A 23,883-nucleotide genomic window follows, 5' to 3' on the forward strand; every position below is an offset into this window, starting at 1 on the left:
AAAGGAAAATTATTCTGAAATTAATGTTTTATGTAAGCACACACACACACACACACACACACACAGTTCAGTGGTTCTGGAGATTTATCTGAATGAGGAAAATTATTCTGAAATTAATGTTTTATGTAAACACAAACACACAGACCCATTTTTCTGGCTGCTCTCCTAAGGGCCCGAGTGTGCTCGTTGTACCACGGCATTGGACTATTTTCTTTAATCTTCTTTTAGCGCAACGGAGCAACTGTGTCTAAAGTGCTGGAAAAGAGAGAGTTAAAAGTTTCTGTCGCAATATTGAGTTCTTCTAAGCTATCTGGGATGCTGTGATGATGAAACTGATCAGGAAGATTATTAATAAAGCAATCTTTATTGACAGAAGTGATAGGTCTAACATATTTGTAACACGGAGTCGGCTTTGCAGCCTTGGCTAAATGAAGTTTACACGAGACTAGATAATGATCTGAGATGTCATCGCTCTGCTGCAGAATTTAAACGCATCAACATTGATTCCGTGTGATAATATTAGATCTAGGGTATGATTACGACAATGAGTAGGTCCTGACACATGTTGTCTAACTCCAATAGAGTTAAGAATGTCTTTAACCCTCTGGGGTCGACAAACGCGCCCGCGCGTTTTGCTGGATTTTCTTCACATTGTAGCACAATAAACTTCAATTACTCCATCATTTATGGTCATACAGAAAAAAGAAATATAAAAAAAGAATCTGTGATATTTCTACTTTTGTATGTGTCCACTTACAATCAAATCAAAACATTGTGCTTTTGTAAAATAAAGAAAATAAACAGGGTGTGCTTTCTGCCTCCCCGTCGCGGTGAACTTTTTTTTCTTGAGCACGTCTATAAACTGAAACCAAACTCAGCGAATACTTGTCACACATTTATGAGCCATATACCTTTATAAACATTTAAGTGTGTACTTTTAAAACCAACAAGATGTCCAGCTTCTCAAACGCTTCCTAATTATTTTTAATTTGACCACGCCCACAAGCGCAAAAGAGATTCACATGCTAATCTCCACATGGAACGCGAACGCGCTCGTTACCTCAAAAACAAAGCACCAAAAAACTTCACAAGTCTCTGCTTTTCGTCGAGTTTGGAAGACACGCCGTGAGCTTACATTGGATTTACCTCAGAAGAAGAAGAACGCGATTTGAAGACAAGAAAGATGTAAGGTAAGAAATTCTTACATATTAGTTTGTTATTGTTGCATAAATTTCACATTGCAGTTGAACTGTTGCTAGATATATGGTGAATATTATAATATTTAGACCCGTGTTTACTGTTACTGTGTTTGTGGATATCTGCTCAAACGTAGATATGTATATGGTAACCATAATGTTTCATATTTTGGAGCGCGATCGCGTTGGAATGTTTCATATTTTGGATCGCGATCGCGTTTGAATGTTTCATATTTTGGATCGCGATCGCGTTTGAAAAGCAAAACGCACCAAACGGCTTCATGTTTTTACTATTATCTCATTTCATATCATCATAACGAATGGAAACATTTGAAGTAACATATGATAATCAATATATTTTTCTCTAGCGTAGTTGTTACTGAAATCTTTTGGAAGATTTATAGGCTGCTATAGGTTATTGTTATTATTATTTTATGCAGCACTGCGCATAGCCTATGCCTATGTGTGTGTGTGTGTGTGTGTATTCTGTGAATTTTAAAAAGCAATTTTAACCAGAAAAATCTAAAATTTATTCCCAAAATCGTGCAGGCCTTTCTCTTGATATCAGTATGTTCACTTTTTTTTTTTTTTCAGGGCCCAGATGCCACTGAGTCCTGCTGACTTCAACATTCACATGAGTCTCTGTACATGAACATGGTAAAGTGAAAATCAAACACCTTGGAAATGAAAGGTATGTACAATGTTTTTAGGAATGGCACAAAGGTCTCTGTCTTTGGATCATTGTTTTCAATAAGTGCTTTTTTGTCATTTGTTGTGTATCTTTGGATTATGTTGTGTTGTAAATAAATCCAAACAATCAAAAAGCCATTCTTTTTTAAATCTCCTCATTCTTTGTGCAAGGTTGCTCAGAATGATAGGGCCTGATAGCTCCTAATAGGGCCGTTAGGGGAGGGTCTTTGTCTTTCTCAGGTGTGAAAAGCTTACATATTTTAAATTTTTTTATTTTCTTATCTGAATGAGCAGTCAGGGCGAATTTCACATAGTTTTGGAGCAAATATTCTAGGCTACGTGATACAATTTTCAAAAGTCTTGTGAAGAAATAATCAGTATGGGTTTCATGGCCTTATTTCAGTGAGAATTTTTTTTTGTATTTTCACAAACCACGCATAAATGTCATTATCTCAAAACTACAAACTTTTACATACATGCTGCTGATATATTATTGTAGCAGAGTTTGTGCTGAATACAGTGTAATCAGACTTTAGCCATGAAAATGTCACAAGTAACAGAAATAAGCACAAATGTCAGAGCATGTCAGAACACCTCCAGGGCCAGAAAACAGCTCAGACCCCAGAGGGTTAAATGCCAGTCCCAATGCATCTTTTTCGTTATTTACATGTATATTAAAATCACCAACAATTATGACTTTATCTGCAGCCAGTACTAACTCTGATAAAAAGTCAGCAAATTCGTTGATAAAGTCTGTATGGTGACTTGATAGCCTGTATACAGTAGCCAGCACAAATCTCAAACGTGATTTATCATTTACACTATATATTGCTATATTAAGCACCAACACTTCAAAATAATTATATTTGAAACTAGACTTCTTAGTAGTTCCAAAAATATTACTATAAATTACAGCAACACCTCCCCCTTTGCCTTTCAGACGAGGTTCATGTTTATAACAGTAATCTTGCGGGGTGGTCTCATTTAAAGTAATGTAATCGTTTGGTTTTAGCCAGGTTTCTGTCAAACACAGCACATCTAGTCTGTAATCATATCATTAACAATAAGTGCTTTTGAAGTAAGGGATCTAATATTCAGCAACCCATGTTTTATCATTTGCTGTTTTATCTGTTTTTTATTTGTTGAACATCAATAAAAATTTTACCCTTAGATGGGTTTGGAAGTTTTTTGCATGACCTAATTCGGGGAACAGACACAGTCTCTATATGATGATATCTAGGTGAAAGAGGCTCTATGTGATGGGATTTATCTGACCTTGGTGACGTGAGACAGCTAGCAAATGGTCGATTTAGCCAGTCTGTCTGCTTCCTGACCTGAGACCCAGATTGTCATGTTTGAGCTCTAAGACTATGTGCCATATTACTAGAGAGAAGAGCAGCACCATCCCAGGAGAGATGAATACCATCTCTTTTCAACAGGTCAGGTCTGCCCCAAAAACTTTTCCAATTGTCTATGAATTCTATATTATTTGGCGGACACCACTTAGACAACCAGCCATTGAGTGAGGACAATCTACTAAGTATCTCATCACTCCTGCGAACAGGAAGGGGGCCAGAGCAAATTACAGTGCCTGACATTGTACTTGCGAGTTCACACACCTCTTTAACATTAATTTTGGTGATCTCCGACTGGCGGAGTCGAACATCATTTGTGCCGATGTGAATAATAATCTTAGAGAATTTATGATTAGCATTAGCCAGCACTTTTAAATTTGCTTTGATGGCGCTCTGGCTCCCGGCAAACATGTGACTATGGTGGCTGGTGTATCTATTTTCACATTCCGTGTAATAGAATCGCCAATAACTAGGGCACATTCAACAGGATTCACAGTGGGTGTTTCACTGAGTGGGGAGAATCTATTTGAAGTTGTAATCGGAACGCAAGAGTGGTGTTTAGTCCCGCAACTACAGCTCCTCACCGTCAACCATCTTGGTACCAAATTAAACCTCTCGGTTTGCCGAAGCTAACTATATATATGAGGTTACCATAAAATGTATTATACTATGTCTACCATCTTTTGGAGTAGAAATGACGAATTCTAACACCGCCATAAACCATGCAAATTAGGCTGTCAAGAGGAGACAAAGAAACTCTCTCCCGCTCAAAGTTTCTGAATTCTATTGGTCGGATTACCCAGTAAAGGTGTGGACTACGATTCCCTTAAAGGACGATGACGGTGCTCATCGTCTCTGCATGTTTTTCTTTTTCTTCAAGTTTGTCCTCTCCAAATTTGTTTGGTGTTTTACTTTTGTTTTCTTAGCTTTTTGTATTAGTAGTATCTCTGGCTTCTCGCCTTGTCTCAGTCTCGGGCTCATTCATTTCTATCTACGAGTGAAATGGACTTAGCCTGAATTTCCGGCAACTCTGCTTACAAGTAAACTGTTTGAACTTCCCACAAACGACACACGCTCGGAAGAACCGAAAGAACGCTTCCAACTAATGGACACACCGAGGACGGACACTCACACACATGCATTCTTGCTCAACAACAAAGATCCATGCAAGTATTATTTTATCGAGATTTAAATGCGTTTAAGATTATCTGCCCCTGCTTTAACCCTCTGAGGTCGGCAATCACGCCGGCGTGATCTGCTCGCTTTTTTCCTTATCAGTTGAATTGAGACCCGAAATACTCTTTTGACTTTGATTTTACAAACAAGTTTCATACATCAATCGATTCTGTTAAATGTGTATTATTTTTGTGTATACTCACAATAAAAACAAAGTGTTGTGCTTTTTGCCAAATAAAGAAAAATAAACACGAAGCGAGTTCTGCCTTCTCTCTGTCAGTGTAGTCCATTCTGAAACGCGTCCGAAAATGAACAATAACTCAGCGAATACTCAGTTAATCAGGCATACAGACACACAGGCATGAAGCTTGAATTCTCTTCTTTTAAATGAAGTAATTTATATAAAAAACAAATATTCTCAGTTCATGTAATCTGTAAGAAAAGAGCGAGATGTCAGTTGTTCTCATCTCATCTAATTATTTTTAATGTGACTCCGCCCACGGAGAGTGCGCGCTATTCAAACGCAAATGACTGAGGCAATCCACGCAAACCTGTGAACGCCCCCATATCAGCTCGAGAAAACACAAGTTTAATCAGATCATTGTAGCCTACTTGTTTACACCGTCTCGCAGCGCTGTGAGGAATAATAATAATAATGGAAAATGTACCTCAGAAGTGCGGGTATTTCGAGGAGCAAGGATCCGACTGAGCTGAGGAATACTGTAGTAAGTTTTTTTTCCTTCTCAAGTGAATCGCGGTACTGTGTGAATGAATGAACGGCAGAGATGCGCTGTTTACCACAGCTCGCACACTCGCGTTTCTGTGTGTGAATGAATGATGATGTTTTAGCAAACTGTATTGCTATACTGAGATGAGTAAAAATCGACTGAAATATGTTGAAATAAAATGTAGGCTATTTGTATAAGCAACGTATTAAACTGCAAATTAACATTTATATGCCCTAATATTTCATAAAAACAACGTTACAGTCAGGCGAAATATGAAAGACAACATTTTGTTGACTAGATTTGGGTACAGTTTTTACTGTAGAATATACTGCCACATCAAATAAGCTTTTGTTTAGCAATTTCTGCTCATATGTTTTATATATATACATATGTACATATATATGTTTATTTTTGTAAAAATAAAGTCATCAACTAAGATGTTAGCTGTTCCAATGTCAAACTAATGAATACATAATAAAATGTAGGACTATAATCATTTTTTTACAAAGAAAGAGTACACTTGAAATATTGTTGAAATTGTAATTATTGTTGTAATTGTAACCTTTTTAATAAAATAGCAAAAGATATTTACAAGATAGATGTAAGCAAAATCTTAAATGGTCAATATAAGTCTTCTTCTAAATATATCTTTTGTCCTTGCATTGTGGCTCAGTCAGTGTCACACCTGAATGAATGGCTCATTATGCAGAGTCATTACGCATAATGGGTGGGACATTGTATTCTCAGGTGTAAACCACTCCTCGTTCACGCCCCCCTCGCATATTGGCTTTCCAAGCAAAACCTGTCTTACCCAATTTAAATCAATGTATTGTTTTATGTGAACGATAAAGCAAGACTATTTTCACATAATTTTGAAGCCAGAACTCGAAGCGACAACATCCATTAGTCAAAAGTCTTGTGGACACATATTTAGTATGAGTTTTGTGGTCTTATTTCAGCAACTTTCATTTTTATTTTTTTCAATAACCACGCATAAACATTATTCTCTTAAAAATACAAACATCTACATACATGATGCTTACATATTCTGGTAGCCCTGTTTGTGCTATATAGAGTGAATTTACACCTTTGCCATTATCATGTTTATAAATAACTTAAAAAAGCACAAATGTCAGGGCATGTCAAAACATCCCAAGGGCCCCAAAAACACCTTAGACCCCAGAGGGTTAAAGGAGAACTCCGGTCAATTTTAACATTGAGCTCATTTTTTTGTACATTTGGAGTGCTGTCAATACAGAGAACAACGACAAAAATCGGTGTTGCCTACACCATGTTATCCTCTTTTTAAAATTTGCACCCTGTTGACCTCAATAGGGCAAGTTTTAAACCTGCTTTTAGCCTCTTAACATCCTTGATGTGTCATTACAAGTGCCCAGCCATTGTGAGTGATTCCTTCAGAGTGAACACGGGTGAATCTGACTGCAGTAGATGTGAAAGATATGAATAAAAATGATAATATTTCAGCCAGCGCTCATACCTGTATTTACATCGACAAAGTAATCGATTGTCGAGTTCACGCGCGTGATCATAGGTACTAAACCTATGCGCGTGAACTCGACAATCGATTACTATGGACTTTGACCGAAAACAGGATGTAAATACAGGTATGAGCGCTGGCTGAATAAACATAATTTTTATTCATATCTTTCACATCTACTGCAGTCAGATTCACCCGCGTTCACTCCGAAGGAATCACTCATATTGGCTGTGCACTTGTAATGACACATCAAGGATGTTAAGAGGCTAAAAGCAGGTTTAAAACTTGCCCTTTTGAAGTCAACAGGGTGCAAATTTTAAAAAGAGGATAAAACGGTGTAGGCAACACCGATTTTTGTCGTTGTTCTCTGTATTGACAGCACTCCAAATGTACAAAAAAATGAGCTCAATGTTAAAATTGACCGGAGTTCTCCTTTAAGGTGATTTGATTCTTTGCTGGCTCTCAAAGTTTAACTGTTTGTGATATTTTGCCATTCTGTGATCTGCTCTTTCTCTCTTTATTTACTTTCATTATTCTGTTTATATATGTATATATATATATATATATATATATATATATATATATATATATATATATATATATATATATATATATTCTTTGTTAAATGTAGTTGTATGTTTTATAGTTTCATTTATTAAAAACCCATTATACGCTTGATTGTCTCTGTCTGCTGCTCACCGAACAAAACCTCTTAAATGTGTGATCTTAAGCTACAAGCTTTATATTGTTGATTAGCCTACAAGTTAGTAATCTTATATAACAGGAAAGTTATTCTTCATGACCAGAAGAATGGCCTTTCTTGAGAGTTTATAAGAAGAATAATCCTCCTTGAGAGTTGATACAAAAATCGTATGGTCGGTTCGGTGGACGAACAAATTATTTGATGTGAAATTAATTCTTTAGGTATTCTGAAATTTGATCTATAGCCTATCTGTATATTCATAATTGATTGTAATTCGTTGTGGTTAATTATCTATATATAGAGATACCAATATACAGGCTATGTATTCCATTTTTGGGCAATTTAAAATGTGTAGATAATAATTGATCATAACCAGTATGATTAATTATTAATTATATATTCCCCTCATTTAAGCTGATTCGCTACATAAGTAATATGCCATTTATGGGTTTTGACAGGTTGCACATGCAGTGAATGTAATTTCAAAGAATGTGTTTGAAGGATGGGTAAGTTGGGCTGCACACAAATATCAGCACACCAGAATCTGAACTCCTGACCGCTGTTACACTGTGTTTAAACTGGACGAGACTAGCTGTCTACACTGGACATGACAGACCATTGCAAGTCCATTTGTCCTTTGTAAGGACCACCCATTGGCCCAACGACGGAATCCAATGGCCTGGGCGAAGGAATAATGCCTGTATGTCTTTTCAGCACTCCAGTGAAGTTCACTTAATTTATTGGAATTTAGTTTCAATATTACTTTAGCTCTGTGCTTAATCTGACTCGAATTTCAAATGATAATCAAATTTAGATTGCGTTTCTGATTAGAAAATAGTCATAAATATTGATTATGAATTAATTTAGATCTTTGATTATTCTGAGTATCCCATACTTTCAATTATTAATTCACTAAGGGACCCGATGCCGCACAGAGTCACACGCCCCGGGTTTACGTGGATCTCACGGACACAGCCTTGCCAGTCTGATCTTGGTCAGAGGGTGCAGGGTCTGCTAATACCTCTTAAGTCGGTTGCCTACTGCTCACTCATACAAAAAAGTGTAGTTTATTTAGCCACTTCCGTACAACTTGCCAAGTCAGTGATAGACAGAAATCAAAAGGTCTTCAGATGACGTGCCTACTGCTCCGTTCATATGCGCCTTTAGTTTGACCTATCCTGGACACAGAGCTGCGGTAGCACCAGCCTCCTCATAATCTACTAAAATAATGATTTCAGAAAACTTCAGAATAAATCAAGATGTAACATTTATTTGCCAGGCAAAAATGTATCATGCCAATTACACAAGTAAATGATTAAAAGCCAATTCAGAAAAATACATGACATAATTTACTCAAAGATGACTCTAAAAGTAAGTAATGCTTTTCTGAAAGAGACACACAGTGATGTGTCAGTGCTTTCCAACAGGAAAACACTGAAACAGCACTGTATGGGGGATGCCTGGTAAAGGGTCCCAAAGACTGCTCTGTCACCTCGCCTTAAATACCCAGACCAGAACCAAAGGGTTATACAAATATTGTTTAGAGTTGTTTGGGTCAATCCATGTACCCCAGTGGGTAGCACCTGGTTTCGGGAGATATCTTTAAGAGACATCATCCAGAGAAGAGAACAGGATTTTCCTAAGTTCTCAATCTTTCTCATTAAACCAATGACTGCAATGAAATTAAGACCATTTTACCAATCGCACTGAGACACTTAAAATGATACCAAACATGAAAAGGAAAAACAATAGATTCACAAGATACACCATATGTGATATATAGACATTCTTAATGAACTTTCAGTGACTTGAGGAAGGAGAGGGGGGATGAGATGAAGTCAATCAAGGAGACAAGGAAATAAGTTTGGGCAGGGCAAGGTCCTGTGCTCGGTCTTTGCTATCTGTTGTCCAGGGTGCATTTTATGGCTTTATTGCAGGGTGAGTTTTATTTTAGCAGGAAAATCAGTCCTTACACCTTCGTAACAAAACTAGCACAAGAGCTCGGAGTACATCAGAAATAGAATGTGACATCAGTTTACTGTTGGGGTTTTGTCGTGTAGCGTCGCGCCGCATCCAGTGTAGTATCACTGACTATAATGGACGTTCTATTGTCTTTGTCCAGTCTAGACACAGTGTTATGAAATAGCAGTGCTCGGCCACATATTCTCAATGTACCACAACCTCAAGCTTAACCTGACATATGCCTGTGCCATGAACAACAAGGTTCATCGGACTCAGTGAAATATTGGTTGTAGATGGTTGGAAATTTAAATCCATGGCTTAGTGTGGATGTCAAAACCAAAATGGCATATTACTTAACAATTAGTTAATAGTCATGTGCCTCAACAAGTAAAGTCATAACATAATGATACATTGGCAAATCATTAGCTAATGATTAATTAAAGCAGACAATTCGAAGTTGAAGTACATGACTTCAACCCATTGTGGTAATTAACACATTAATTTACACTATTAGTTATTAAAATATGTTATTAAGGAATTAATACATTATGACACATTTAATTATTAACAATTCATATATTACTTAATCTATTAATCAGGTTAACAGGCTAGCGAAATGCTAGCGCAAATAATAGCGCGCCGTGCTAGCGATAACAATTTAGTTAAAAGCTAGCGATGTCAGATTAATGTGATAGGCAATATTACACAAGATCTGATATATGGTGATGAGTAAGTTATATTTAGCAATATAAACAACAAGGAATAATAGTAAATAGACAAAAACGTCAGAAATGGCAGTTTCACTGAAATGCCAAACACTCCCCCTTCGGGTCACTGACCAAGCTATAAGCCTCAAAGAGGCCTCCGATACAATGAAGGCCTACCAAGGCCACTCAAAGGCTTGGAATCATCAGCTACCTTGGATGGGGTACCTTTAAGGGAATATGGCTAGGGGGTCCGAAAGGAGTCCCATCCAGTCACTTTCTGAGGGGGACATAAAGTCAACCCCACATGCCACCGCCTCGGACGTGGTCTATTTTACTGACCTAGTCTTGCCAACAGCCTGTCTGTTTGCTAAACAGAGTCTCTAACATTATTTTGCCTCACTTGTGGAGGCATCCGGTAGGAAGGACTGCAGATAGTGTCAGTAATTGCTCACAGACTGGATCATAGAGACGGGCATCCTGGAGAGTAGAACTCAGCATAGCGCTTTCTAACCCTTGCAAACGAAGGGAGTAACTGTACTCAATCCTGGATCTACACAGTGCTTCAAAGCCCCGTGGAGGGTGGGCACTCTAAAAAGGGACCCTAATAAGGGGAGCGCCTCCAGCCTTAGAGCTGATCTAACAGGGAGGCCTTGTGAGAGTCCTTCGACCTCCTGGCCAGACTTAGGGAGTTAACCCTCTGGGGTCTAAGGTGTTTTTGGGGTCTTTGAGATGTTTTGACATGCCCTGACATTTGTGCTTTTTTCAGTTGCTTATAAACATATTAATGACAAAGGTGTAATTACACTCTATTTAGCACAAACAGGGCTACCATAATATGTGAGCAACATGTATGTACATGTTTGTATTTTTGAGAGAATAATGTTTATGCATGGTTATTGAAAAAACTAAAAATTAAAGTCTCTGAAATAAGGCCACAAAACACATACTAAATATGTGTCCACAAGACTTCTGAATAATGCATTTTGTAGCCTAGAGTTTTTTCTTCAAAATGATGTGAAAATCATCCTGCCTAATCATTCAAATAAAACAATACATTGATTTAAATTTTGTAAGACACTTTTTGTTTGGAAAGGCAATATGCGAGTGGGCGTAAACGATCCAACACCATCATGAATATTGAGTAGTTCACACCTGAGAATACAATGGCCCACATAATTAGCCTTTCATTCAGGTGTGTCACTGAGCCACAAGAAAGAATGCAAGGACAATATATATACATATATATATATATATATATATAAAATTGGTTCACAGTTGGAAACACAGTTGTTGTTTTTTTTCACAAATTGTGCTTGCAAATTGTATAATATCTAAGGTAAACATTTCTCGTAATTGTGCAGTTAATTGTTCTCATACTGTATTTTCAGTAAGTTTTGGAATATATTCTCTACCCAAATGTGTCACTAATAAAGCACAATAAAAATTATTTAAAGAGAAGGCTTATATTGACCTTTTAAGATTTTGTTCTATCCTTGTATATATATTTTTTTGCTATTTTAACCATTTACATTTTAACAATATTTCCAGTGTAATCTTTCTTTGTAAAAACTAAAGTATACATTTTATCATACGTATTTCAAAGTTAAGGATTCATTAGTTTGAATATAGCCTACATTGGAACAAACACTATAATAACATCTTAGTTGATGACTTTATTTTTGACAAAACATAAAATATATATATAGATGTGGCAGTATTTTACAGTAAAAACTTTATAATCTATACGATTTGTGTAGTCGATTTTTACTCATCTCAGTATAGCAATAGAGTTTGGTAAAAGCTGTTCATTCATTCACACACAGAAACGAGATTCATATTTAAACAGTCTTTTTGCGTGTAGCCTACAGACACTATTGCGATTAGAACAAAGCAAATATTGAACTGACCTATTCCTCAGCTGGATCTGTTGCTCCTCGAAATGAAACTTCCAGCACTTCTGAGGTAAATTTTCCAGGATTATTATTAAGATAGTATTATTCCTCACAGCGTCGTAAAGTACATGACTCTGATAACTCGCTGTAGCCTGGTAATACCAAACTCTGCTACTTCGCTTTGCTTCGTAGACAGAGTCTGGCATGGCATAATTGAAAGCGTTTTCTTTCTCGCGGGGGGGCGCTTGTCTGAAGTTTAAAATCATTGGTTACCCGTAAGCCAATCACATAACGTTTGGTTATGGCGTGTGTTATGTGCATGCTCAGCCGCATCTAACTTCCACTGTAAACACATGTATGATGTGAAAACAAAACCATCGAGCGAAATACCGGAGTGAACATGGCTGTGAACGACTTTTGCAGATTATGTGAAGTAAATCTACGCATCCACGGTACAATCAGCGTCTACGTCACGGCTCTCAGCCCGCCCTCTGTTCGTTGATTGGCCGGCTGTTTTCAGGCCGGAGGAAAACGGAAAGCTATTACGCGGTCTCAGACTGAGTACAGAAGCGAAATGAAATTGAGCGGAAGTACGAAGTCTGACGTAGTCAGGCTAAACTCGCTGTGTGTGTTATCCAGCTGATGTGGGCGTTTCACAGGTTTGCCTCAGATCATTTGCGTTTGAATAGCGCACGCTCTCCGTGGGCGGGGTCACATTAAAACATAATGAGCTGAAAGAGAACGACTGACATCTCTCTCTTTTCATACATATAACATAAACTTAGAATATTTGTTTTTTTATACAAATTACTTCATTTAAAAGAAGAGAATTCAAGCTTCATGCCTGTGTGTCTGTCTGCCTGTTTGACTGAGTATTTGCTGAGTTACGGTTCATTTTCGGACGTGTTTCAGAATGGAATTCACTGACAGAGAGAAGGCAGAACTCGCATCATGTTTATTTTTCTTTATTTGGCAAAAAGCACAACAGTTTGTTTTTATTGTGAGTATACACAAAAAAAATACACACTTAACAGGATTGATTGATGTATAACACAAGTATGTAAGATCAAAATTTTGAGTCTCTTTTGCACTGATAAGGAAAAAAGCGAGCTGGTATCGCCGGCGATACCGCCGACCCCAGGGGGTTAAGTATTCTAACAGAGTGATCCTCAGATAGATTCTGGAACACTATGCTCAACCAGATAAGTATTGACCAGGATCTGGGCTAGAGTCAGGGAGGCTCCATGGGGCCTGCAACTTAACGCCTTTGCAATGCTAACTAAGCATACAACTCTTTGGGGTGCCGCCTTCAAGGAGGTCTGTGAAGGCCTAACTACTTGGTAGAGAGACTGTTAGCAAAGCTAGCCTCAGATGCCAGGTGCTCTCACAAACATTTCTATGGGCCTGGTCATACTTATTTAACATTGCCAACAGGCAGTGTACTCAGCAGAAGTGCTATCAACCCTTTAAAGCAATGGGAGTACAATCTTACGCTACCAGACTATCGAGGAGGCCTACTATAAGGCCTGCAGCTTCGAATGTCACGGGCATCAGAAATCTGTAAAGATTACAGTGCTTTGGCTCAAAGGGAGGATACTCAACCATCCGAAATGGGAGGGAGTAGCTTATCTGTCTCTACCTGAGCCTGGGTGGTGAAGGGTGATAACATACGAGTTATGGGTAGCAAAGTACTCTAATTAATGGCCCTAACAAGGGGAGCACTATCAGCATGACCCTGAAGGATGTATCAGGGTCGCTGCCTATTATACTGTATTTTTTACAAGACAGATTTTATATTCTCTACTAAACCCAAGGGAATGAAGGCCTCAGTAAGTGGCCAACAGTATTTGACGTTATGACTTGAATTATTTTATTCAAGGGGCTCAGAGGACTTCAACTTTAGGCCTTGCTGGATATACCAGCTACTATACTCGATGCTGTAAAGGATGGAGCCCTGAGCATACTTCTTCTTACTCTCTAGAGAGAAAGACCTGAAAACGCTACCTATGCTGCTATCTTTTTACACCTAATGCAAAAGACGGGCCTTGGCTAGACGACTCTTGTAGTAAGAGGAGACCAGTACTAGGAAAAACTAGATTTACAGGAATAAAATCTCCTGATGGTCTAAGGCAGGGGTTCCCAAACTTTTCAGCCCACGACCCCCAAAATAAAGGTGCGATTGACTCGCGACCCCTACTATCCTCCGAGGTGGTTATACAATCGTTGTGTGAAACTGTGCACACACACTAATAGGCCTATCCAAACATGAGCATAATTACAACACAAAAGAACACAACAGTCAAAACAGCCATTATATTATTTTATAGTAATTTACTCATTACTTTCATTTAAATATTAACATCACCTAATGAGATCAGTGGGCACAATGCCGCTATGTGCAACAGCGCACACGCACTAATAGGCCTATCTAAACATGAGCATGTTTACAACACAAAAGAACACAACTGTCAAACAACTATAATATTGTTTTATAGTAATTTACTCATTACTTCATTTAAATATTACCATCACCTAATGAGATGGGTGGGCACAATGCTTGGAGCACAACAAGTCCATTCTTGGTTTAATTTTGGAGACTGCCACTCAGAGTTCATCCTCTACATTCAGTCACGATCTGTATTTATTTTTAATGTACGTGAGTGCCGAGAAAGTCTTTTCACACAAGTAGGTAGTGCAAAACGGAGTCAGTACATCCATAGCGGCCTTGGATAGCTGTGGGTATTCCCTCTCGACAGAAATCCAAAACTCAGCCAGCGTCTTGGAATTAAACGCTATTTTTAAGGTTCGGTCGCTTGACAGTTCAACCAATGCGTCCTCCAGGTCGGATGTCAGATGATTTGCCCTCGTTACAGTGAACAGTGATCTTATCCAGTCATAATCCAGCTAGAAATGTTTTGTTCTAAAAATGTTCTGAGAACATTACCATGCAGTGTTCTAATAATGTTTTCAGCAGGTAGTTTTATTTTGGTTCCCAGAATGTTCTCCTAAAAGTTAGGATAACATTCTCTAAAAACATTCTAAAAATGTTTAATGCTAACATTGTTAGAACATTATTCCCTATTGTTCTTATAACATTTTCAGCGGGTAATTTTCTTTTTGTTCCCAGAATGTTCTCTTAAAAGATCAGATAACATTCTCTAAAAAACACTCTAAAAATGTTTAATGCTAACATTGTTAGAACATTATTCCCTAATGTTCTTATAACAATTTCAGCGGGTAGTTTTCTTTTTGTTCCCAGAATGTTCTCTTAAAAGATCGGATAACATTCTCTAAGAACACTCTAAAAATATTTTGTGATGACCTTCTATAAAGGTTTAATCATAAAAATTTTAGAACATTATCCCTTAACATTCTTATAAAGTTTTTACCGGGAAGTTTTATTTTTATTCTTAGAATGTTCTTCTAAAAGTTAGGATAACATTTCCTAAAAATACTCTAAAAATATTTTGAGATGACCTTCTATAAATGTTTAGTTATAACATTGTTAGAACATTATCCCCTAACATTCTTATAAAGTTTTTAGCGGAAAGTTTTATTTTTGTTCCCAAAATGTCCCCTTAAACATAAAAAAAAAAATGCTTAGCTGTGACATTGTTAAAACATACAATTTTATTAATCTCAAAAATAAAACATCAAAATCTAACAGGTTTATAAATGGCATCCACATAAATGATTAGAATTAGCCTAATTAGTAATCAGAAATTATGTAAAGACTAATTTATTGAAAGTATAAATATGACACCTTATGAGTATCTATTTTGTTTCTGTAATTTAAAACATATACTTAATCCATTATATACATGTTAATAACACAACTAGAGGCTAAATTATGTGAACAAACTTTGATGTTGGCTTGAGAACCCTGAACCTCGAACCAAGACTCGAACTCAGGTCACCTTGAGCACAGCTCCAACATGTCACAGCGCTGCCCACAAGGCTATTGCGCTGACATAACAGCAGTGATATTGTCTATGGATCATTACATTTCTTACAGATTTCTGCTTGTTTTAAATCAGATACAGATAAAGTAGCACTGCATTTGAATGCATTGGCGATAGAACAATTTCTAGTGTGAATTAATCATACCTGTAAGTGCAGCGTCTCTTTGCTATTAGTGAAGCTGTAAGTTTTAGTTACTTCAAAAGCAGAAAGAAATATATGCTATAACTTTTCAGTTTCTACGCTGTTTTCTTATTGAGAAATCACAGGTCAGTGTTGACAATAAGTTTCTGTGCTCCTGAAGGTTTCTGTGTGCGCGCAATCTGCACGTTATATGTGAGCTACTGTCTGTGCGTATGGAAGCTTGACGATGTCCACCCTGGTGGTCCAGAAGCACCCCCTGGCTAAACCTTGCAGAGGTGCGAGATATCGCCAAGTGTGCCTTCTCAATGCTCTCATCTCATAAGGTTGCCACTGTCGAGGACTGGGCCCAGCAGTTCTCCGCAGTTCAGAAGCAGGCTGAGGCAATCAAGAGCTTGCCCTTTTGTGTTTCAAGAGTACTCGTGGGCTGCCCCTCAGTCTGCTCGTCGCCAAGGGCATCGTTCCCCTGCAAAAAAAAGGGACTCCGCCACAGCCAGGTCTACTGTGACGTTGAGCCTCACAGGGAAACGACGCCGTTCGTCTCAGCCGCCGAGCGGTCACTGAAAAATAACCTCTGAGAAAGGGCATGCCTCACTGCTCTCGTTCCCCTCTCCCCAAGAGGACCAGAATGGCAACTTGTGACGCAATGCCTTGCAGCTCTCGTTCCTCTCTTTGCAAGAGGGTGAGGTCGACAGTGTGCGCGGTTATGAAACCTCACCACTCTCATCCACTTCTGCAATCTCCAGCGGACAGCAGCATGTGGTTCGAGAACGCAGTCAAACCGCACACCCAGACCCCACTCCGAGCCGCCCCAGTGCCTCTCGGGTCAGGTCCCTGTCCTCCACCTCGCTGCCCCTCCGCGGTACGTCGGTGGTTTCGTTGGTCCCACTGGGACGGTCTCTCGGAGCCTGGCTAGCGCTCCCCAGACCATCCCGCTGGCTCATCAGCACCATCAGACTGAGCTATGCGATTCAGTTTGCCCGGCGCCCTCCCAAGTTCAGGGGCATCCGGTTCACCACAGTGATGGCAACCTGCCAACTGCTCTCCTTCCTGCAAGATGTGTTGGAGTGAAGGCTATCTCCCTCCACCCTCAAAGTGTATGTCGCCGCTATTGCCTTGCATCACGATGCAGTTGAAGGTTAGTCATTGGGAAAACCTCCCTTTGAACCGATGCAGTCAGCTGAGCTAAAGATCTTGTCACTAAAGACAGTGCTTCTGACGGCGCTGGCATCTGTCAAGAGGGTAGGGGACCTGCAAGCGTTTTCGGTCGACGAATCATGCCTAGAATTCGGGTAGAATTCGACGCCCTTTAGAGACCAGGTAGTGAACGTGCAAGCGCTGCCCTCGGAAGAGGCAGACCCAGCCTTGGCTTTTCTCTGTCCTGTCCGCTTCTTACAGTTATACGTGGACAGAACGCAAAGCTTTAGGACCTCAGACCAGCTCTTCGTCTCTTACGGAGGCCAGCAGAAGGGAAAGGCTGTCTCCAAGCAGAGGTTAGTCAACTGGATAGTGGATGCTATTGTCTTGGCATATCAATCCCAAGACGTGCCTTGCCCGTTCGGGTTGCGAGCATACTCAACTAGAAGTTTTGCTTCCTCCTGGGCGTTGGCTCAAGGCGCCTCGCTGACAGATATATGTAGAGCTGCGGGCTGGGCGACATCCAACACGTTCGCTAGATTCTGTAGCCTTCGTGTAGAGCCGGTATCCTCCCGTATACTCGCCCCAAGTGGCCAGTAGCGTGGGGAACCCACTCAAGTGTTGGCTTGCTACGCCATTCTCGCCTGATCGGCCAGATACATGCACCTATTTGCTCCAGTGTGTTCCCCGGAGACGGCTTACCCTGTTGAGTTCCTCCGTCACCCCTATGGCAGTCAGACGTTGCGAAGCGTCTGACGCCAGGCCTAACACTCGTATGCATTGAGGAATCTGTGCTAGGCTGGGTGTCCATATGTAGCGGTCCCTGTCGGCTAGCCAGTGTCCGCTCTGCCGTCTCTGCTGGTGTGCTTCCCCCCTAGGATTAGGCTGGAACCACCCCGGAGACTTCCATATGTCGTACTACCCTCCTTGGCTAGTCCATATGTGTATTCTCCACAGGTTACCTCCCTCCAGGCAGGTCGTGGCTTCCGCAGCGTTCTCCTTCTGTTAGATCCCTCCTACGAACATCTCTGTTCCCTCTTTCAGGGAACGTGGGTTACCATACGTAACTGAGACGTTACAGTCATAACCTGAGATGTTTTTTGTTTTATTTCGACCAATCTCTGTTCCTGATTTGCATACAAAATGCACTGCAATCATTTCCCAAAATGTAATTTGTGTGGAATATTACGAAGTCTGTAAACTGGGGCTGGGCGATATGTTAAAAACATTTTATCGATAATCGCCTTTATTGCAATATCCGATTATATCGTCTACACGAGCCACGCCCACACCACACCTCGTTGCAGACAACACTGCTGACATACAGCGTAAACGCACATCATGTTGAGTTTGGCTGCACTTTATATAATGCTACCCTGTAGGTTAATTTAACAATTGAAACATTAAAGGTTTTACTTTTAGTTTGAGCTTAAACTAACATAAAACATTAGCTTTGCTGTTATAGCGTTGCTAATAATTTCCACACTGTTCTTACCGAATTTGTGTTTGAAATGAATTTCATTTTGTGAGAAATTGAACAGAATTCTGTTGCAGTTGAACAGAACAGAACCCATTTTGGTGATTGTAAGAATGATAAATGCATGTTGATGTCATATTGAATGCATCTTGCTCATAAGGTAGCCTACAATGTCTCTCTTTCTCTCTTTTTTAGCTTTATCGCCTGAGTAGACATATTTCATGATGATAATTGTATTACTACTGCCAACATTGTAAACTCTGAAAGCGCGCATGAGATATTCAGAGCACCGTAATTTCTTCATACGTTTGCAATATAACTAAATTGTATATATAAAATAATTTTAATTACAAGATCAAAATAAAACAGGCCTACTTGATATTTTATTATTTTTAAAATGGGAGATATCAACGCTATTCCGAATTTATAGGATACAGTTTCATTTTTTTCATCTGCAGAACAAAATAAATGACATAAAAATAGTCACCTTTATTTATATAGCGCTTTTTACAATACAGATTGTATCAAAGCAGTTCTAGAACATAAAAATAAATAGCAACGTTAATTTAGGAATAAAAAACATCAAATAAAAATGTGTAATCAAGAAAAAATATTTGACAAAATTAGGAAAGTAAATGTTTGACAAGGAACGCATCTCCAAAGCCACATACAGACACACGTTGCAGTTACAGCTGTCAGTTCTGAACAGCGTCACATCTCTTTGTGCGCTTTGGATGTGTGCGCAGCTCAGAAAACAGCGCTCATGCAGAAGTGTTCTCTTAGGCGGGTCTTGCCCTTCAAGAATAATATCAAGAATTGGAATCAATTTTCTATTTCTAACCCTACTAACTACTAACCTATAGAAAATATTTTATTCATGTGGCATGGCCGGCCAGTACAGGGCTACTAGAAGCAGACTGACCCCGTGCTGCCGGACCCTCTCTAGAACTCCTGGGAGCAGAGCGATTGGGGGAAATGCGTACAGACGTTGCCTCGGCCACGTCAGGGGAGCTGGTTGCGTGAGGAAAAACCAGAGCGGACAGTGTGTGTTCTTGTGAAAGGCGAACAGATCCACTTCTGCCTGGCTGAACTTCCTCCAAATCAACTCCACCCTCTCGGGGTGGAGTCTCCATTCCCTGGGCCTCAGCCCCTGCCTCGACAGGATGTCTGCCACCACATTGCCCTTAACATTGCTCTGAGTGAGAGTAGTTTGCCCTAGGACCACAGAAGAATCTGCATAGAGGGCTCGACCTCAGACCCCCTGACGATTTATACACGAGACCACCGATGTATTGTCTGTCTGAACTAGAACATGATGGCCTCTGAGGTATGGAAGGAAGTGTCTCAGAGCCAGAGACACTGCAAACATCTCCAGGCAATTGATGTGCCATGAAAGATGATGGTCCTTCCAAAAAACCCTGGTGTGGCGACCTTCCATGACCGCTCCCCAGCCTGTGAGGGACGCATCCGTAGTCACTATTTTTCTCTGACATGGTGCTCCCAACACAGGGCCTTGGGACAGGAGCCACGGTTTCTTCCACATTACCAAAGAACGAAGGCATCTGCGCGTTACTGTGATTGTGCGAAATGGGTTCCCCTTCGGGGAAAACCCTCTGGTCCTGAGCCACCAATGTAGGGGTCTCAAGTACAGCGGGCCAAAAGGCCCTACGGTTGGACGCTGCTGCTAGGAGCCCCAGAACTCTTTGAAAGTGCTTGACAGTGATGGCCTGGCCTAGCTTGATGCTGGTGACTGTAGTCAAGATGGTGTTTATATGAGCAGAAGACAACTGTGCCCACATCGTAACTGAGTCCCATACTACCCCCAGAAATGTAGTTCTCTGCCTGAGGGATTAGTGAACTCTTTTTGACATTGAGTCTTAGCCCCAAGCACCTTAAATGGCGCAGAACGACATCTAGATGCCGAACTGCCATCTCCTCTGACTGTGCTAGAATGAGCCAGTCGTCGATGTAATTGAGTATACGAATAATCTGAAGACTTTGTGGAGCTAGAGCAGCATCAATGCATTTCGTGAAGGAGCGAGGAGACAATGCTAGGCTGAATGGAAGAACCCGATATTGGTACGCCTTTCCCCTGAAGGCGAACCTCAGGAATCTCCTGTGTTGGGGAAGGATGGATATGTGGAAGTGAGTCGTGAAAAAACAGTCCTTGGACCTGATCTGACTCACAATGATATAGTTAGCATCTTGAACCTGAATCTCTACAGTATAATGGGACGTAACCCCCCATCCTTTTGGGAGCTATGAAGTACCGGCTGTAGAATCTGGCCTCCCTCTCGTGAAGAGGAACATGCTCTATGGCCTCCTTTACTTAGAGGGACTGAACTTCTTGTTCCATGACCCGACCCTGCTCGGGGTTGACAATAGTATGAACTACCCCGCTGAATTTCGGTGGACGATACTCGTACTGAATTTTGTACCCCTTTTCCACAGTGTGTAGGACCCACTGAGATATATTTTGAAAACCTTTCCAAGTGTCTAGATATTCTACTGGGGGGATCAGTCTCTTGAGACTGACCTCGGGTGTTGAGTGTAGCATGATTCTGGTGCCCTGAAGAAACTGATTGGCAGGTGACAACGGAATAAAACTTTCTACAGGCCTTGTGAGATGAAGCGAACTCGACAGGGCCGCAACGTTTTTGGGCAGACACTGTGATTTGCGTTCGCTGGAAACCGATGCGTCCTGAAGTGCGCGAGACGGCGGGAAGCATACATCGATTTCCTGAGGGCTCTGTGGAGGAGCAAGATGTTGTCACTCGCGGGGGGGACCGCCGTCAGCATAGCGTCAGAGCATCACGTCCCTCAAAAGGGAACACTGTTTTAGCATATTCTTTTTCGTGCATATTTTATGGTGTCAGCCCTACATTTCAGGTTGATAAAAACCCTAACAGACAAAAACCCCAACAAAAACCCTATGCCACATAAATGGCATAAAGGACATAAAACGCTTGAACCCCTTTAATTGATGCTTGCAGCTGTATTTTCTCTTTGTCTTTGTTGCTGTTTGATTTTGACCCTATGGGCCAGATTTTTTTCAAATCTTAGTAAATCACATTGCGTGATTCACTCAAACTCCCATAAATTTTATGTCTGAAAAGGAAACTGGCATATAACATACCTGTATGAGTAGTAAAAATACACTGAAATGGTCAAGTTAATGTCCATTAACTTAGTCACAATCAAGAGAGTTTCCTTCGATGAGACAAGGAAGGCAGTGTCACAATGACTGGGTGATGTCCCCTGGGTAGCCACTAGAGGTCCTCTTCCCCCACAGGTGGCAGTCACTATTGGACTACAATCCCCATCACCCTTGTCGGACTCATTATTCATTATCACATTCAGCTGTTCCCACTCACCTTGTTAGTGTCTGTCTATTTATACCCTGTCTGTTTAATCACTTGTTCTGGAATCCTTGTATTGTGTAACCCGCATCTCATAGTCTGTCTTGGTTCGTTTATTTGTTTGTTTCTTGTTTTGGACTGGTTTACATGGATTATGACCCTTTACCTGTTTGTGGATATGATTACGGATTACCCAAAATAAAGCTGCACTTGGAATTCACCCTTTCGTGTGCGTGTCGTGACAGGCAGTGCCTCCTTAAAAAAAAGGATGAGAAATATTCCACAATACAAAAATAAAACAACGCAACTATTACAAAATATGCAACCTGTGTCTCATTGTTTATACATATGTATTAGTATGTAACATTTACAAAGACAAAAAATGTTTTTGTACGTTTGGATAGATGCTGAGAGACATACAATATTGACATTAATAGCATCTAAAATGTAAACATTACGCATTTGCAGCTACAGAAACGTAAGATATTTACAAATAATTCACAACATAATATGTTTGTTCAGGTTTTTTTGTTTGTTTTTTTTACTCTTTTATAGATATATTTTTGATCCTTTAACCCTGCCCCCATCAGGAGCAGGACTAGACACCACAGTAGTAGTACCATTGTACCTTATTTAAACAATATTATTATCATTGGTAAACATTTTTTAAACACATCGTCCTAGCATAATACCATGGATGATATGTAATATCTAGAATGTATCTATTAATGTTAAAATGAATGAATGAATGTTCTTTCAGTACTGCAGATCATTACACAGCTGGCATGCTGCTCAGCGGTGCAGGAGATGCTTTGGGTTACAGAAATCAGCTGTGGGAATACAACCAATCTGGCCCTGCTATCCACCAGGTCAGACATATAACTATTCTGCTGTTGTGCTAATGAGACATTAACATTTTGTTCACACTTTATATTAGGTGGGTTAAAAAATTCAGCCCTGGCACTGAAGCCAAACCAGCCCACATTACCACACAGACACGCGCATTCAAATGTGAGGTTGTTAGGGGGGTCGGGGGAAACCGAGAAAATTTGGATTTCTCTGACCTATATGTGCATTTTAAGGGGCAGTGGGCAGTAGCATAAATTATTTGTCAAGCAGATAACAGATTCTTAAACATGAATGAGGATAAATGTTGAAATGAATGATCCACACTACAAAATGGAAATGCAGAATGTTTCTGCTTATTGTTGACAATACACAATCACATATTCCAAATAGGAATAGCCTTAAATGAGAAATCTTTCAAGGATTATTTTGCATAGATGTTACATTTAAATCAAATACCAGTGCAATCTTTTTGTGTCCAGAGGCAAATGAGCAATTTATATATTAGCATTAAAGATTGGTTTCAGCAACTTGTTTCTTTCTTGAGTTAATCAATGTTTTTGGCACTAATCAGTTCAATTAAAGTTCAATTGTTCACTCATAAAGACAGTCGCTTGTCGCCACCTACTGGCTTAATGATGCAAGTTGCGCAAACACGCATATATTATAAATATACATATTATAAATATATATTTATACTTATGAATTTTGCTTATAGTTTCTGTAATTAGCAAAGAACATCTGTGTTAAACAGGAATACATTTAAATAATGTTAATCAAGCTGACTAACACACTCACAATAAAAATACAATATAATTTAAAACAAACACAATCTCATTAAAGCTGCAAGCAGCCTCAAAGGGGCCAAGCCCTCCAATGGTTCCCTGGGTTCAAAAAGTAGCTAAAAATACTTTGCTTTCAAAACTTTATAAGAAACTGTAATAACCAAAGTATTCTTACTATAGCAGTGCGGAGCCGCAAGAACAAAAACAGCACAAATTGAATATACATGTAAATGTACATCAAGCACAATAGCATTTAAGCACCAACAGCAGT

At 39.7% G+C, this 23,883-nt stretch overlaps 1 protein-coding gene across 1 annotated transcript in view; it reads left to right on the plus strand.

Annotated features, from left to right (window-relative positions):
• The window catches only part of adprh (ADP-ribosylarginine hydrolase), a 571,371-nt gene that overhangs the window by 24,932 nt on the left and 522,556 nt on the right, over positions 1–23,883 (plus strand). Inside the window, exon 2 of the mRNA XM_084134396.1 lies at positions 22,742–22,850. Coding sequence (XP_083990522.1) covers positions 22,742–22,850 — 109 coding nt within the window. The remainder of the gene's footprint in view (positions 1–22,741; positions 22,851–23,883) is intronic.

This window comes from Abramis brama, assembly GCF_963993115.1.
Source record: "Abramis brama genome assembly, chromosome: 14".
NCBI classification, from domain to species: Eukaryota; Metazoa; Chordata; class Actinopteri; order Cypriniformes; family Leuciscidae; genus Abramis; species Abramis brama.